At 44.0% G+C, this 17812-nt stretch overlaps 1 protein-coding gene and 1 pseudogene across 1 annotated transcript; one reads left to right on the forward strand and one right to left on the reverse strand.

The window, feature by feature from the left end:
* Positions 1-284: 284 nt before the first annotated feature.
* Positions 285-2267, forward strand: LOC121445529 (tyrosine-protein phosphatase non-receptor type 11-like). Its single transcript, XM_041647651.1, has one exon. The coding sequence runs from the start codon at positions 285-287 to the stop codon at positions 2265-2267; it is 1983 nt and encodes a 660-aa protein (XP_041503585.1).
* Positions 2268-14935: 12668 nt separating this feature from the next.
* On the reverse strand, positions 14936-15501 carry LOC121445525 (annotated as a pseudogene).
* Positions 15502-17812: the final 2311 nt, after the last annotated feature.

Genomic DNA, 17812 nt, shown 5'->3' on the forward strand with positions numbered 1-17812 from the left:
TCCCACCTCTGCGCTGGCAGTCTGCCTAAGGTGGACACGGTGGTGAGACCAGAGCAGGAGCCAAAGCCCAGGACTGAAGCAGAGTGACCCTAGTGGGGCACAGCCAGTATCCAGGATCCAGGTCTGGTGGGGGATTTTGCATGTAGAGTGGGCCAGTTCTACCTGCCCTGCACATGTGTTGACTCCTCAGTGGGTCTTTGCTTAGCCCCCCAACACACATGTGACAGTGTCCCAAGGAGCCTGAGCAAGCAGCAGGTCTATGTGGAGCAGGAGCCAAGGGGAACATGGCATCTCAGAGAGGGTTTCACCCCAACATCAGTGGTGTGGAGGCTGAGAATCTCCTTCTAACCAGAGGAGTTGATGGCAGCTTTTTGACAAGGCCTAGTGAGAGTAACCCTGGAGATTTTACTGTGTCTGTTAGAAGAAATGGAGCTGTCTATCACATCAAGGTTCAGAACACTGGGGACTACTATGACCTCTATGGTGGGAAGAAGTTTGCTACCTTGGCTGAACTACTCCAGTACTACATGGAACATCACGAGCAGCTAAAAGAAAAGAGCGGAGATGTTGTTGAGCTCAAGTATCCACTGAATTGTGCAGACCCAACCTGTGAAAGGTGGTTCCATGGTCCCTTGTCTGGAAAAGAAGCAGAGAAACTGCTAATGGAGAAGGGTAAGCATGGCAGCTTTCTTGTCCGAGGGAGCCAGAGATACCCTGGAGACTTTGTTCTCTCTGTCGTCACAGGTGATGACAAATGGAAGAGCAATGATGGCAAGTCCAAAGTGAGCCACGTTATGATCCGATGTCAGGAACTGAAATATGATGTTGGTGGAGGAGAGTATTTTGACTCTTTGAGAGACCTGGTGGAGCATTACAAGAAGAACCCTATTGTTGCGACACTTGGCATAGTCCTGCAGCTCAAGCAGCCTCTCAACACAACTCGTATTAATGCTGCTGAAATTGAAAGCAGGGTTCGAGAGCTAAGCAAGGTAGCTGAGACCACAGGTATGGCCAAACAGGGCTTTTGGGAAGAATTTGAGACACTACAGAAACAGGAATACAAATTTCTCTATAGCCAAAAAGAAGGTCGGAGACAAGAAAATAAAAACAAAAATAGATACAAAAACATCCTGCCATTCGATCACACTAGGGTTGTCCTGCATGATGGCGATCCCAATGAGCCCGTTTCTGATTACATCAATGCGAACATCATCATGCCTGAATTTGAAGCCAAGTGCCACAATTCAAAACCCAAAAAGAGCTACATTGCCACTCAAGGCTGCCTGCAGAACACGGTGAATGATTTCTGGAGGATGGTGTTCCAGGAGAACTCTCGAGTCATCAGCATGACCACAAAGGAGGTGGAGAGAGGGAAGAGCAAATGTGTCAAGTACTGGCCTGATGAGTATGCACTCAAAGACTATGGGGTCATACGTGTTAGGAACATCAAAGAAAGTGCTGCTCCTAACTACACCTTAAGAGAACTCAAGCTCTCCAAGGTTGGACAAGGAAATACAGAGAGAACTGTCTGGCATTACCACTTTCAGACATGGCCCGACCATGGTGTGCCCAGTGACCCTGGAGGTGTGCTGGACTTCCTGGAGGAGGTCCACCACAAGCAGGAGAGCATCATGGATGCAGGCCCTGTTGTAGTTCACTGCAATACTGGAATTGGCAGGACGGGAACATTCATTGTGATTGATATCCTTATTGACATCATTAGAGAGAAAGGTGTTGACCATGACATCGATGTTTCTAAAACCATTCAGATGGTGCGGTCCCAGAGGCCAGGAATGGTCCAGAAAGAGGCACAGTACCGGTTCATCTACATGGCTGTCCAGCATTACATCCAGAGGCTGCAGCGCAGGATCAAGGAGGAACATAAAAGCAAAAGGAAAGGACACAAATATATCAACAGTAAGAATTTCCTGGTGAAACAGACAACCAGTGACCAGAACTTCATGCCACAATGCACTCAAACACCATTCAGTGCAGAAGTGAGGGAGGTTCTGGGCTTGGAACATAGATCATTACCATGTCCCACGAGCATCAGAAGTTTCCCAAGAACCCTGGATGACTCTAAGAAGGATGATAATAGCTTCCAGAGGAGGGACAGTATCTCCAACAGGGTTTTCTATGAAGAGTTCCAGGCACTGGCAAGACGTGTTGACTGTGTGGAGCACTCCATAGGCAGCATCATGTCCAAGATTGATGCTGTGGTTGTCAAGCTTAAGACCATGGAAAATGTGTATAAACAGTCGAGGTAGATGTTAGGTGCTATTCTGTTTTGGCAGTTATATTTTCCATTTGCAGGAGAAATCATTCATCTACAAATTGAGTTAGCCCTAAGATAATCCCCTGGCCACTCATGACCAGCATAATTGATGTGAGCTGAGTTAACTTTTAAATGATGGGATGTACGTGGCTTTTGACATATGGGTTTTACATTGTCCCATAGCTTTCCCTGTTATGTGAAAGTGGCAGTATCAGGGAAATGCAGAGCTTTGGTAAACACTATCCACGAGTACCAGAGAGAGACAGTGGGCTGAATACAAACACTAGTTTAACTCAAGAAACCCTGTTAATGGACATTGTAAAGAAAAGCAATTATCTAAGTTTCATCTCAAAATTGTAAAAATTCCTTTGTTATTGCCTAATTCTTGTTGCTTCTTACTATAAGGAGGAGTTCAGATACCAGTTTTTGCCACAGTCTTACAAGTCCATCTCTGGCTGTGCTCTCAGGGAGATTTATTTACTTATTTTTTCATTTTTATTTTTTCATGGAATAAAGTTTGCTTCTGGTTTACTAGACTTCGGTGGTTTTTTTTGTACAACCCCCCGTGGACCTAACATTTTGGTGACCCATACAGGGAAGCACAAACTTGGTTCTGGGGGGGGCACCCCAGTCTCTGGTCTCTGGTAAACTTTATTTTTACTGTTTTTACCAATTGATAGGTTTCTGGTTTTATCTTGTATCTGGTGTCTGGACAGTCTGGGGATTCAAGAAGATCTAGTAGACATGCTTCTAATCTCAGAGCCTAAGGGAAATGGGGGATGCTCCAATTCCTCCTCTGGCCATTGGGTCATTTGTTTATGACCCTTTAGGACTGATAAGGGCTCATGTGACCCAACATGCAGCAATGTCTTGTCAATTCTGTTTAATTGTCATAGCATGTTAACAGTTGTCTACTGTCAGGCTCATGTGGTGTTAGTAAATTCTTTTTTTTTCTTTTTTTGGGGGGGATTTTCGAGACAGGGTTTCTCCGTAGCTTTTGGTTCCTGTCCTGGAACTAGCTCTTGTAGGCCAGGCTGGTCTCGAACTCACAGAGATCCGCCTGCCTCTGCCTCCCGAGTGCTGGGATTAAAGGCATGCGCCACCACCACCTGGTGACTGTTAGTAAATTCATGTCTACCTTGGGCTAAGGTACTGTAGCCCCAGACTGGCTTGTCAAGGATAAGTCAGGAGGACAGAGGCAAGTAGAGGCACCTACAAGGCCAGGTACCAATATGGAAACTATCAGCCACTTGTCCCAGAAAATAATTGGTTTTGGTCTCACAAAATGACACGTGTTCCAAAGCTGCACAGCGGGAAGCATGAGAGTGGAGCAGCAGTGGGACCAGAGCCATCAGGAAAGCAGGAGCTGATGCAGAGGCCATAGAGGGGTGCTGCATACTGGCTTGCTTTCTCTGTGATGATTCTAGTTTCTGTCAAGTTGACATAAAACTAGTCAGTATACCCCTAGTAAAGTTTGTCTGGTTGACTGCTGAGATCTTGCTTTCCCCACCTTCTTATTTTTTAAATCAGCAGAAGAAAAAATATTCATTCCTGTGACTGTCTAGCCTGTCCCAGCATAGACCAGCAAGACCTAACTACGTCACAGCCCCACCCATGGCCCCTCTTTTCCCACCACTCTACAGTCCCTCCCTTGTCCCCTTTTCTCCCCTCCTAGGCCCAGCACTTCAGTCTCTGATGGAGACTGTCCTGGGAAGAACAGAACCCCCTCCTCTGGGAGACCCTCCGGCCCCATTATGCTTAACCCCAGCATGGTCCCCGGGTTCTGGGACCTCTCCGCTTGGATTGCCCCAGCTCTACAGACATGGCCTGCTGCTCCCCTTCACCTGTACCTCACTTCCCAGCTCTGCTTCATATAAGCACTAAAAGATCTCTGCCACCTTTGTCTGTTCTCCTTTGCTCCTTGTCTGCCCTTCAGATGCTCTGCTGCACCCTCTGATCACAGCAGGACCCCAACATGGCCCTTCTCCTGAACCCAGCAGCCCACAGCAGCCCAGGTCATGGGGCCACAAGAAGCTTGGGCTCAAAACTCAGGGCTCCTTCCTCCTTAAATGGTCAATTCAGGCTGAGACAGACTGGCCTGCTGCTGGGTCTTTCTGCCCCTAGGCCTCAGTGCCTCTGAGCATTCCTGGGCCCTGTTCCTCACTACAAACCAGCAGCAGCTGCTGCCTTCCTAGCCTTTCCTCTTCAATCACAGCTGCCCCATCGGAGAAGCCTGGGTCTCACTGGGTTTCTGGTGTACCATGTGGCTTTCCTCCCAGGACTAGGGATGTCTGCATGCTTGGCTTGTGGCTGTAGCTGGACATGGAGGTAGCACCTGACTGTGTTGCACAGGCTGACTTCACACTGTTCAGGAGAAGCTTCTGCCCCTCAATTGCTGGGATGACATGTGTGCTGCCATGCTGGCTAGAAAATAGGTTCAGTCAAAGACAGGGATGTGAGGTCCTGGGACTTCAACAGCAGGGATGACAAAGTTGAGTGCCAAGACATCTTGGACTACGTCTAACAGTGGGGGTCTCCACGAAGACTCTGTCACCCTCAGGACATGGCTATGTTAATAAAACTAGGCAGTAAACAAACCTGTCAGAGGTTACAAACAAGACTGCCAAGCTGGGACCACTCAGTGGCAAGGTGCTCACTTGGCATTGTGAGGGCCCAAGATCTATCCCTGCCATCAGAAAACAAACATCTGCTTGTGATGGCTTAGCATATGTGAGGGCCTGGGCTCCATCCTCAGGACTAAACTCCAAAACCACAAAACGATCACTGTCAACACTGTGTTACTGAGTACAATTCTCATGACCCTTATCGTGTAAGGAAAGAAGCAACTCTCCCAAGTTGTCTTTGACCCCTACATGCTCCTACCCCCTCCACACACACAGAAAGTGTAGTTAAGAAAAACAAGAAGCAGGGCAGTTGCTGGTGCACCCCTTTTAAAGCACATGGGAGGCAGAGGCAGGTGAATCTCTGAGTTTGAGGCCAGCCCGGTCTACAGAGCGAGTTCTGGGACACCCAGCACTGCACAGAAATCCTATTTCACAAACAAAACAAAACAAAACAAATTGGGTCTGAGGAGCACTTGCTGCTCTTCCAGGAGATCTGAGTTTGTTTCCCAAGATCCACACTGGGAGGCTCACCAGGTTTCCCGGTGGAAATTCTATATGTGTCCCTGTGCCACTGGCACCTGTCCACCATAGGGACTGCAGCTTTCTATGCAGATCTGACCTCCAGAGCAGCACCTTCAAGGGGCTTGTCCTGCATCTACTCAAAGGCGAGTTTTTAAGGGCCCCACCTGCCAGAAGGAAGGGAGTACCACTTAGAATAGAGACTGGAGGAGGGTGTTCTTTGCATACAGAATGCAAGGTAAGTCCAGAGGTCCTACTTAGTATCTCTGGCCGAGGGGTGGTGTGAGTGTACATGGCTTCAAAACGTCCCTCTAATGCCCAGCGGGTCCGAGTGTACCCAAGCCTGGAGTACTACACAGCAGAAAAAAATAATGACATTTTGAATTTTGGAGAAAAATGGATGGAGCTAGAAAACATTATTTTGAGTGAGGTAACAGACCCAGAAAGACAATTATCGCATGTACTCACTCATAGGTGGTTTTTAAAACATAAAGCAAAGAAAACCAGCCTGCAAACCACAACCCCAGAGAACTTAGACAACAATGAAGACTCTAAGAGAGACTAACATAGATCTAATCTACATGGGAAGTATAAAGTATAAAAAGACAAGATCTCCTGAGTAAATTGGGAGCATGGGGACCTTGGAGGAGGGCTGAAGGGAGGAGAAGTGAGGCAGGGAAGGGAGCAGAGAAAATGTAGAGTTCAATAAAAATCAGTAAAATAAATAAATAAATAAATAAATAAATAAAAAATAACTGGGGCAGAATTGGGGACACAGAGATCAAGGCTTGGAATGAGGGGAGTCTATTATGATTCCTGTGAAGAGGGGGCTGACTCCAGCCAAACACAGCCATGACAAGGATTAACCCATGATGACAAGAGCAGAGACCCCATAGCTCTGCTCTTTGTGACACTTGCTGTGGCCCCTGCTTTTGTTTGTCTCAACTGACTTTTCCAGTCAACTACCAGGAGACAGTTCTTATTTATTCCTATCTTCTTAAACTTAACGCAGCTCATATCTGTTGTTATCGTTAATCAAGAATGGTGTGTGTGGGGGTGGATGTGTTGGTCTCTCAGTTTGCAGAGAGATGCTTCTGTTTTGTAAGTAGAGCTATGGGTTATAAAGTGGAGTAACCCGCTGTTAATAGTTAATCCTTAAGTTGCTGAGAAAGCTGCTGACATTCTGCTCTCATTCTCCTAGGCTTACAACTTTATATTTCTTTACTTCTATGTTCTTATTTTTGGAATCTACATTTTTATATTCTTATTCTTGGATTATATGTTATATATGTTCAAGCCACACGCAATTTCTCAGACCAATTCTTGTTGCCTATGAGTCAAGGCATGAGAATGCTCAGCTCCTTTTCTAGCACCATATGTGCCTGCATGCTTCCTAGGTTCCCACCATGATGATAAGGAACTAAATCTCTGTGAGCTATCACAATTAAAGACTTGCCGTGGTCTTTGTGTTTGTTCACAGCAATGGAAACCCAGAACTAAGACAACAAGCAAGAGGACAAAAAATGGAAATTTGGAAAATGTTTGTCATTTAAAAGGTATTTTCATGGGGTGCCAATTGGCGTGTCTGTTGAAAAATAATATAAAGGAACCTTGTAGTAATAGGAATATCTTTTTCATAATCTTATCAAGATTCACACCTGGTTCTCTGGTTGGATGTAATTTGGCCTTAAAAGGAGGATACCACGATAGAACATCCCCATTGTCTCAGTGTGTGGGTGCACCCCTTGCGGTCCTGAGTTCCTTGCTCATGCTCTCTCTCCTTCTGCTCCTGATTTGGACCTTGAGATTTCAGTCTGGTGCTCCAATGTGGGTCTCTGTCTCTGTCTCCTTTCATCGCCTGATGAAGGTTAATATTCAGGAGGATGCCTATATGTTTTTCTTTGGGTTCACCTTCTTATTTAGCTTCTCTAGGATCACGAATAATAGGCTCAATGTCCTTTATTTATGGCTAGAAACCAAATATGAGTGAGTACATCCCATGTTCCTCTTTTTGGGTCTGGCTTACCTCACTCAGGATAGTGTTTTCTATTTCCATCCATTTGTATGCAAAATTCAAGAAGTCCTTGTTTTTTACTGCTGAGTAGTACTCTAATATGTATATATTCCATACTTTCTTCATCCATTCTTCCATTGAAGGGCATCTAGGTTGTTTCCAGGTTCTGGCTATTACAAACAATGTTGCTATGAACATAGTTGAGCATATACTTTTGTTGTATGATAGGGCCTCTCTTGGGTATTTTCCCAAGTGTGGTATTGCTGGGTCCAGTGGTAGGTTGATCCCGAATTTCCTGAGAAACCGCCAAGCTGGCCTGGGTCTGAAAAAGCATGGCATAAAACCAGACTCGCTGAACATAGCGGACAATGAGGACTACTGAGAACTCAAGAACAATGGCAATGGGTTTTTGATCCTACTGCACGTACTGGCTTTGGGGGAGCCTAGGCAGTTTGGATGCTCACCTTACTAGACCTGAATGGAGGTGGATGGTCCTTGGACTTCCCACAGGGCAGGGAACCCTGATTGCTCCTCGAGCTGATGAGGGAGGGAGACTTGATGGGGGAGGGGGAGAAAAATGGGAGGCGGTGGCGGGGAGGAGGCAGAAATCTTTAATAAATAAATAAATTTAAAAAAAGGAGGATACCACATCATAAATTGTATCAAGGCCAGGCCAAACCTGATAATACCCAGGACTTCATCCCATATCAGGGGAGATGCCCAGAAGTGTGGGTCCCAAGCCACTCTCAGAAGTTCCAAACCAAAGTAGCAGATGTCCCAATACCAGAATCAACAAAACCAACCAAGCAGCTGTTCATGGTACCACAAAGGCTGATGGTTATCAGTGCAGCCTCATGGTCAGTGATGCAATAGAGTTACCAAGGACATGGAGAGTGTCACCTATCAATTGTGCCGAACATGCACAAGACCCTCAGAAGACCTGTCCTGTCAACATCTTATCATGTAAGGCGGGGCTTCATGATGGGGGCATGGACAGGCATTGTCTTCAATGGTGTAAACACTAGTAAGGTACTCATTTTCCTGTACACAACCCTTCCACACCCATGTTCTTGACAGCAGCCCTGATGTCATTCACTAAAATACTATGGAAAAACATTTTGAAATGTTACTGGAAAAATAAAAGACACGAAAACAGAAGGACTAGTTGGGAAGAGAGAGGGGATGAATAGGAGTGAGTGAATAAGTGAAGGTAAAGATCACTACTACAAAAGCGTGTCACATACATACATAAAAGATGAGAATGAAATTTATGTTATTCATAATTAATATATGCTAATAAAGGTATTATAAAAAGGCCAATGGTTCATGAGGAACAACACCCAAGACTGACTAACATCTGGCCTCCACATACATGGAGGGGTATCCACATGAATATGCACCTACATGTACACAGCAACAACAAAAACAGAAAACCTGCATGTCAGGTACAGTGAAGTGGTATATGCATTAAAAAAATCAGACTAGAATACACTTGAAAACACCCAGTCCTCGGGGCTCCTACTGTCACACATGGTATAATGTTTTGATGCTGGGAGTGATATTTACCAAGATTCAGACACCCTAAATTTAGATTCCCCTAAACTTCCAATAGAGAGCAAAGTAGTGTGTGTGTGTGTGTGTGTGTGTGTGTGTGTGTGTGTGTTGTGTGTGTGTTGATAAAGATCAAACCCCATCTATGCTAGGCAGGCAGTCTACCACTGACCTACACCCTCAGCCATACTCTCTGGAAATGGCTATGAAAGGAGCACCGGAAATGGGTTAAGGGACTAAGACCCTAGGTCACCATAGGTATCTTGATTTTTGGTGATGGTAAGTTTTCCTATGGGATAAGATTTAGGATATGGGCAAAAGCCATGTTTCAACTGGCTGTGTTACAGTTGTCACACTGGAAACTTACTAGAACGTCTGACCCTGTCACTTCAATTTGGCCTTTTGGTGGTGACACCTTACATTCTGTCCAGGTCAATTCTCACAGTGGTACAGTTTATATGCCATAGACACTCCCAGGTATGTGGACAGTGAACTTCAAGATTCAGCATCTTGGAACCTCCCCTTCATTGCACTTTGTAGGTCATAAGGTTGGAGAGCAGCATCACATGCCTACTATTAATGCTCATGCCGTTCTGGATCTCACTGATGATAGCTGCCTGTTTAGCCTGATGTGCAGATGCAGGACTTCACTGTTTCAGCATTCACCTGCAAGATGCCAGGGAACTTTAGCAATGCACATCTAGAGACTCCCATGACAATGGCTTTCATCCTTGGTTTCCTGGGGCTTTTTAATAAGTATTTGTTATAATTTTTATACCATTTTCTTAACCACAAAATTTATTTTCATTTGTGTGTGTGTGTCTGAGAGTATGTTACCTGAGGGATTATACATGAAATACATGAAGACAAGAAGTGGGGATTGGATTCTTGAGGTGCTCTGATTAAGACAAGCAGTGATGTAAAAAACAGAGATAGACTATACCAAGAAGGAGCAGACCCAAGATGCTGTGGTCTTTTGTTTTATTTTTGGTGGGTGGAAGGGCTGTGTGTGCACATGAATGTAGGTACTCTTGGAGGCCAGAGAGAGCATTGAATCTCACAGAACTGAACTTACAAATTATTATGCTCTGCCATATAGATGCTGGGAACTGAAATTCAGCCCTCTGCAAGAGCAGAAAGAGCTCAAACACTTTTGAGAATTACATTTATTTATTTCAGGTGGGTGAATACCAGGTCATAATAATGCCTAAACATGATATAACTATTCCAAGAAGAAGGCAAATACATTATGCATTAGATCTGATCAAAATTATGCCTAATTTTATTTAACTATTTCTATACAACTGCAAACACATTATAAAAAAAAATTGCAATAAGTGCCAATGTCCCTAGAGGGCCATTCTTTTAATACCTCAAGTTTAAGTATGATAACCATTGATATTCTCCTTTTTGGGCATGAGTTTATTTTTATTATTTTTTATTTTTACATCCCAACCAAAATTTCCCCTCCCTCCTCTTTTCTCAGTAACTCCCTCCTACCTCCACTGCTCTCACTCCCCATCCAGTCCTCCTCCTCTTTTTACTCCTCAGAAAAAGGTGGACTTCATGTGGATACCTGCCAGACATATTCTATCAAGTAGTGGCGAGATTAGGCATGTCCTCTTCTATTAAGGATGGATGCAGCAATCCTGTAGGAAGAATGGGTCCCAAAAGCAAGCAACAGAGACAGGCTCTGCACCCACTGTTAGGAGTCCCACAAGAACACAAGTTACACAACTGTAACATGTGCACAGAGGGCCTAGGTCAGTCCCATGCGTGCTCTCTTGATGGTGGTTCAGTCTCTGTGAGCCACTATGATCCCAGGTTAGTTAATTCTGTGGGATTTCTTGTGGTGCTCCTGTCCCCACTGGCTCCTACAAAAATTTAATTATTTTTTATTATTTTATATGTATTGGTGTTTTGCCTTCATGTAGGCCTCTGTGAGACTGTCAGATCCTCTGGAATTGGAGTTACAGTTTTGAGCTGTCTATAATTTTTTCATTATTATAAACATTTATTTCTCTATTTTGACATTTTAAAAAATATTTATTTATTTATTATGTATACAATATTCTATTTGTGTGTCTGCCTGCCAGCCAGAAGAGAACACCAGACCCCATTACAGATGGTTGTGAGCCACCATGTGATTGCTGAGAATTGAACTCAGGACCTTTGGAAGAGCAGGCAATTCTCTTAACCTCTGAGCCATCTCTCCAGTCCTCTATTCTGACATTTTAAAATAAACTTTCATATAATGAATGTGTGAAGATCTACTCTACTGATAGGTATTTGAAATAATAATAATATTTGTTTAATTATTTAGGGAGAGTAGGACTATATATAATACATATTCACTAATATATTGATATTATATAATATATATTCATAAATATAAAGGTATGTTTGTATATACTTCAAATGGAGATCAACATCTATCAGTTAAATAAACAACCCACTAGAATGAGACTAGATGTATCAACACATGACTAATTCACTAACAGCGAGAAGTCATAAAGAGTGAGGAACAAGGCAGTAACGCATGCTGGAGGCTGTATAGAGGACAATCCAAACACTTAGCATGTGAGGCTGAGAGCCAAGAAGACCTGAATTTGAATCCTGCCCTCCTACAGTTCATAGCACTGTCTTCTATGAGTTATTTCATTTCCCCTGAGCCTCTGTTCCCCATTCTGTACAATGGGCATAATAATGCTAACCATATTACAGGATTGTTAGAGGTTGAACTGAGATGACACCAGTAAGTCTGTTGATACTGGGCCTGCCATATCACCAGCATTCCGTTCCTTGTTGGAATATCCACCTGATAACATGAGATAGCTTGGAAACCGCGATCACTTTGTAAAAATGAAAAACTGATTTTCTGTCTGTAGGTATGCGTGTCTCTTGTCTGTAGGTCCCCATACCTTGAGACACATATATGGCAAGGTGATGCTTTTGGTTTGTATTGTTTGATTGAGAGTTTTGGTTTTATTTTTCAGTTAGTATCTTGTATAATCATAGTGTCCTCAAACTCACTGTATAGCTGAGCACTGTTTTGATCTCTTGATCTTTCTGCTATCACCTACCAAATGCTGAGTTTTAGGTCTGTATCATAAAGTCCATCTGGTTCTAACTTCCTTTATTTGTTTCAGAGTCTTATTATGTAGCCCTAGTGGGCTTTGGACTTGCTATGTAGAGCAGGCTGGCCTCAAGCTCAAAGAGATGCACCTGCCTCTGCCTCCCAAGTACTGCAATTCAGAGGTATTCTCCATCACACCCCGGTTGTAACTTCTAGGAATATCATTCCTTTAACCTGGAATTCTCTGTAGTCTTGAGGAACCATAGTCCTGTCACAAGGTTGGTGAATTCTGGGATCTTCTCTCCTGCCAAAGATACTTGGGGTAAGCTGACCACCCAGATGAAGACCGTCTAAGAGGCATCCTTGGCCTCCTTCACTAGTCAGACAGGTTTATCCTCGTAGTGTTGTGGACTATTCTAGGTCATATATTTTTTTTCTTTTTCTTTTGCCTTTCTGAGATGGGGTTTCTCTATGGAGCCCTGGCTGTCCTGGAGCTCACCCTGTAGATCAGGCTGGCCTCAAACTCACAGAGTATCACCTGCCTTTGCCTCCTGTGAACTGGGATTAAATTCTGGGCCACTTCCCCCTATGGCATGTGTGTGTGTGAGTGCACGTGTGTGGAGGTCAGGAGACAACTGGAGTCAAGTTTTCCTTCTGCCGTGAGGGTTCTGAGGACTGAACTCAGGTCATCAGACTTAGTGGCAAGCACCTTTATTTACTGACCCATCTATCTGCTCAGTCCCGTATTCATGTACAGACATTCACATTGATTTTTCTCTTCTTTGTCTATTTTAGAAGATTTGGGGATCCCTTCTGTGTGACTAAGAAGTTAAGCTGGTTATGCCTTAACCTGTCTTCTCCTTCCTGGGTCTTGAACTTGTATGCTAGCGACTTTTATTTACTTGAAAAAAAATCCTCTATATTGGGTCAAGCCTAGAATCCCAGCATTTGGCAGGCTGAGAGAGGAGAATCATTCTGGAGCCAGCCTGGGCCAGAGTGAGATCCTGTCTCAAACAATAACAAAAGGCCTGGAGACTTAGCTCAGCAGATAAGAACACTGGCTTCTCTTCCAGAGGACCCAGGTTCAATTTCCAGCACACATATGGCTGCTCAAAACTGCCTGTAATTCCAGTTTCAGGGAATCCAACACCTTCACCCAAACATTTGTGCAGGCAAAACACAAATGCACATTAAATATAGGTAAATAAATTATTAAAAACACCGATAACAACAAAAATCTCTGGAAGTACCCAGAAAGAAATGACAATAGACTTGCGGGGATTTCTGGGCAGTTTAAGGTGGTATGGGAGAGAAATTTGATCATCTGATCCACAATTTTCAGTGGTTTATTTATTTGTTTGTTTTTGTCATTGTTAGAATTTTACTGATTTGGGCAGTTTGGTAATTTTTATTTATTTACTGGAGGGGTGTGTCCTGGAGGTCAAAGAACAACTTGCTGGAGTTTGTTCTTTCCTTTCATCATGAATGTTCCGAGGACCAAACTCAGGTTGTCAGGCCTGGCTACAAGCGCCTTTACTTGCAGAGCCTTATTGCCAGCCCAGTCCCGTTTTTTTTTTTTTTTTGTTTGAACTATTTTGTAAAGATTTGTTGTTTTGCCGGGCGATGGTGGCACACGCCTTTAATCCCAGCACTCGGGAGGCAGAGGCAGGCGGATCTCTGGGAGTTCGAGGCCAGCCTGGTCTACAAGAGCTAGTTCCAGGACAGGAACCAAAAGCTACGGAGAAACCCTGTCTCAAAAAATCAAAAAAAAAAAAAAATTGTTGTTTTACTTCACTGTATGTAATATGTTCACTGTATGTGAATAGAGCAGATGGTTTGACATCCTTAACCACCACGGAAACAAAAACTGTAACTACCTGGAGGTTTCATCTTATTCCATCCATAATGGCCCAGATGAAAGAAAGAAATGATAGCGCATGCCTCTGAGGATGTGGGGAAAGAGGAACACTTATTCATTGCTGGTGGGGGCGTAAACTGGTACAGCCACTACTGAATCAGTGAGGAGGCTTCTCAGGGCTGAAAATAGATATACCTCTGAGTCCAGCTCTACAACTCTTGGACATAGACACAAAGAGCCTCACCTGCATCAGCACACCAATGTTCACTGCTTTTCTCTCCAGAAAGTGGAAACAGCTTAGATGTCTATCAAGAGAGGAAGGGATAATGGAAATATAATCCATTTATACAATGGGATATTATTCAGCTGTGAAAACAAAATGTAATTATAAAATTTGCAGGTAAATAATGGATTGAAAAAAATCCTACTAAGTGAGGTGACCAAGACCAAAACAGACAAATAATGTGTTTTTTCCCACTTTATACATGGATGCTATCTTTAAATGTGTGTTTCATTTAGGGTATAAACAGAAGTCGGGTATCTACGAAGGGGTTGGTAGGGTAGGGGCTCTTCAAAAAACAGAAAATTGAATAAAATGTTACAACAGGATAAGGGAAGATTCAATGGAGGAGGTAGGTGGGTGGGCAAAGTAAAGGAAGGTATATGGGAAGTGTGGTCGTTTGGATAAGAATGGCCCCCATAGGCTAATATAATTTTATATTTGACATCAGGAAGTGGCATTTTTGAAAGGATTAGGAGGTATAGTCTTATTGGAGTAGGTGCAGCTTTGTTAGAGGAAGTGTGTCCAGACCCAGGGACTCTCTATTCCTGCTCCCTGCTGGTGTAGATGTAGAACTTTCAGCTCCTCCAGCACCATGTCTGCCTGCATGCCACCATGCTTCCCACCATACTGATAATGGACTAAGCCTCTGAAAGTGTAAGCAAGCTGCAATTAAATGCTTTATTTTATTTTATTTATTTATTTTTTTACGAATGACACTTTATTCAGTCATTTTCTTTACAACTGAAACTCTGGGAATTCAAAATTAACAATCCTTGCCCGTGAGCTCCTTATACACACCAGAAAAAGTTTCCACCTTGTGCTCCATGTTGTTCTGCTGTGCTTTGTCTAAATGAACCTTTATGAGCCTGCTGCCGTCCAGTTTCACTCGGATCCTCTTGCCCACAATCTCACTTGGGAAGACCAAGTCCTCAAGGATGGCGTCGTGCACACTCGTGCGGCTTCTGGGGCGCTTATGCTTATTTTTCGTACGGCTTTTCCGAGTTGGCTTGGGCAGAATCCTCCTCTGAGCAATGAAGACTACGTGTTTCCCGCTGAACTTTTTCTCCAATTCACGAACCAGCCGGACTTGGATTTTTTGGAAGGATTTCAGCTGAGGAACTGGTACAAAAATTATGATGGCTTTCCGGCCACCACCAACTTCAATTTCCTTGGCCGCAGTAATGTTGAGCTCCCACAGCTGCGCCTTGAGATCCGAGTTCATGTCCAGCTCGAGCAGCGCCTGAGAGATGCCGGACTCGAACTCTATTGGGCTTGACAATCTTGGCGTTCGAGCTGAACATGGCTCGCCCTTACGGAGTGCCGGCTTGAAAAGAGCAAATGCTTTCTTTTATAAGAGTTGTTATGGTTATGGTGTCTTTATACAGCAATAGAATATTGGCTAAAACAGGGAGGTTGAAAAGCTCTATTGATACCTGGAACTCTAGAAGTTTCCTGAAATATGCACATATATAAAACGTTTAAAGACGGTTACTATGTGATGGGGAAGACAGTACTCCAGTTAGATATCATATGCTATAAAATCAAATTGCCAGGACTAGGAATATGCTACATCTTATTGAGTTGTTCCTAAAGGAGTCACATAGTACACCACCCAAATATCATATGTTATTACTTATGCTGTTGTTAAACCTTTACAACCTGACAGTAAGGCCTAATTTCTAAAGATACTGTTCACTTAAGTCTCCATTTGCTTATGTCATCAAACGTGAATAAATTGAGAATTTGAACTAGAGACATCAGTACTACTGACTAGTGAGGGTTCTGTTAGGAGCTATCACAACTGCCGACTTCATATTCTCCTGGCCACACAGGACCTAGTTTTAACAGCCCGTTGCATGAGGGGTAAGAAATCAGCAGCCTGTGTTGAAGGCTGTCTACAGCCTTCTGTGTGCAAATGCTGAGCCCACCTGCCTGACCCCCAAGCTGGCTACTCTAAAATCAGAAACTGGGTCTGTTTACTCATGTAGTGGTTAAAAACTAGCTCCATTTTGAACTGAGTGTCAAACTAAGTTATGTGAAAAAAGAAAAACATTGGAGTCTCAGCCTAAGGATTATTAACCACAGGATGTCTGGACTACAACCCTAAGTCATGACCCTCAGCATTTGAGTCTCGATAGCAATCTAAAGGGAAGACTGATCCCAGAGCCACCTGGATCATTTCTCAAAATTGTTCTATACTGTATAATTGTTATTTTAAAATATTAGCCAGATCCCCATTCTGCTTCTGTAATCTCACTTATCCTTGCTTGCTTTAAAAAACAAGAACAGGATAATTTCTCACATAGCAAAAATACCCCAGGAGTTGAGACAATTGAGGTTTGTGCCTTTAAAAACTCCATCACGCCTTCCCCTTTTGTAGCAGCTCTCAGATAGTCAAAGAAGACGCTTGTGGCAATGTTACTATAAATAAACTTGCATTGTTTTTCAATCTTTTAACTTAAAGGAAGTTTTGTCTGCTGGTCTCCCTCTGCAGCATGTGTCTGCTGGTTTCACTGAGGGTCACACATGGATGATGATGGGTCTCACTGAGGGTCACACATGGATGATGGGTCTCACTGAGGGTCACACATGGATGATGGGTCTCACTGAGGGTCACACATGGATGATGGACGCAAGGGCCAACTGTCCGAGGGCGACAAAGTAAGACTGCCATAAGTGATACCTGGAGGACCAGTGGACTGCAGAGGAATAGAGAGACCCCAGAGGGCATGACTCTGCTGTGCTGAGGGATAATGGGCCCGGGGCCTCGATTGCTTGTTTTGCAGGTGTCTGAAGAGTAACAACTTGTTTACTTCTCAGGAAGGCCAGTCCCTGTGGGTCTGGAGGGGAAAACCTTTTCAAAAAGAATACAATGAAACATTTAGTTAGAAGTCTCCCAAAGCCTGCTTAACAAACATCCTAGAAAACTGCTGAGAGGGTTTAAGAGTAAATGGATCCAAAGCATCATAATTAAATTTACCTTAATTTTACCAGTTGTAGTCAAAAGAAAAACATAAAACTTAGAGAAAATATAGTGGAGAGCTCTGTCTCTGTGGAGGGAATGAAAAGAGAGGGACCACAGAAGGTAGAATGGTCTGGTTTCCTTTTTCAGGTACTTGAGGCCCTCCTGTCTTCCCCATCCCCTGCCCCCACCCCCTAGACCCCTCCCACCACACCTGCTCAGATAAACTTGCTGGTCTCCTCCCACAGACTCTCCAGAGTGGATCTACCCACACTGGACCAGAAGTTAGGCGTTGGGGATGTAACACCCTCATATGAGCCTTGTGCATGAGGATGCCACTGCCATCTCCAGCCATGGGAGTCCTGGCTTGCTTGCTAGTGCTATGCATAGTGGTTGGGACCAGAGCTGCCTCCCGACCTCCTAGCACAGAGCAGAGACTTGTGAGGAAACTACCAGGTATGGACTGACTCAATGTGCCTGGCTGCAGGGTGGGATACATGTGGGGTAATGATGGTGGCCGTCAGAAGCTTTGGGAATGGCAGATAGCCCCTGAGTGAGTAGGGGATGTCAGGTTGAGTAGCACCATGGGGAGCAGTGAGTTCGGTTCTTCTCCCAAATCTACAGATTGCTATGTGTCAGTGTATGAGTTA

The sequence above is a fragment of the Microtus oregoni genome, unplaced genomic scaffold (assembly GCF_018167655.1).
Source record: "Microtus oregoni isolate MIOR12 unplaced genomic scaffold, Mior012 000201F_ref0000476, whole genome shotgun sequence".
NCBI lineage: Eukaryota > Metazoa > Chordata > Mammalia > Rodentia > Cricetidae > Microtus > Microtus oregoni.

What these genes read in the sequence shown, in the direction of transcription:
- LOC121445529 (XM_041647651.1), top strand. Translation starts at nt 285, where the DNA reads ATGGCATCTCAGAGAGGGTTTCACCCCAACATCAGTGGTGTGGAGGCT.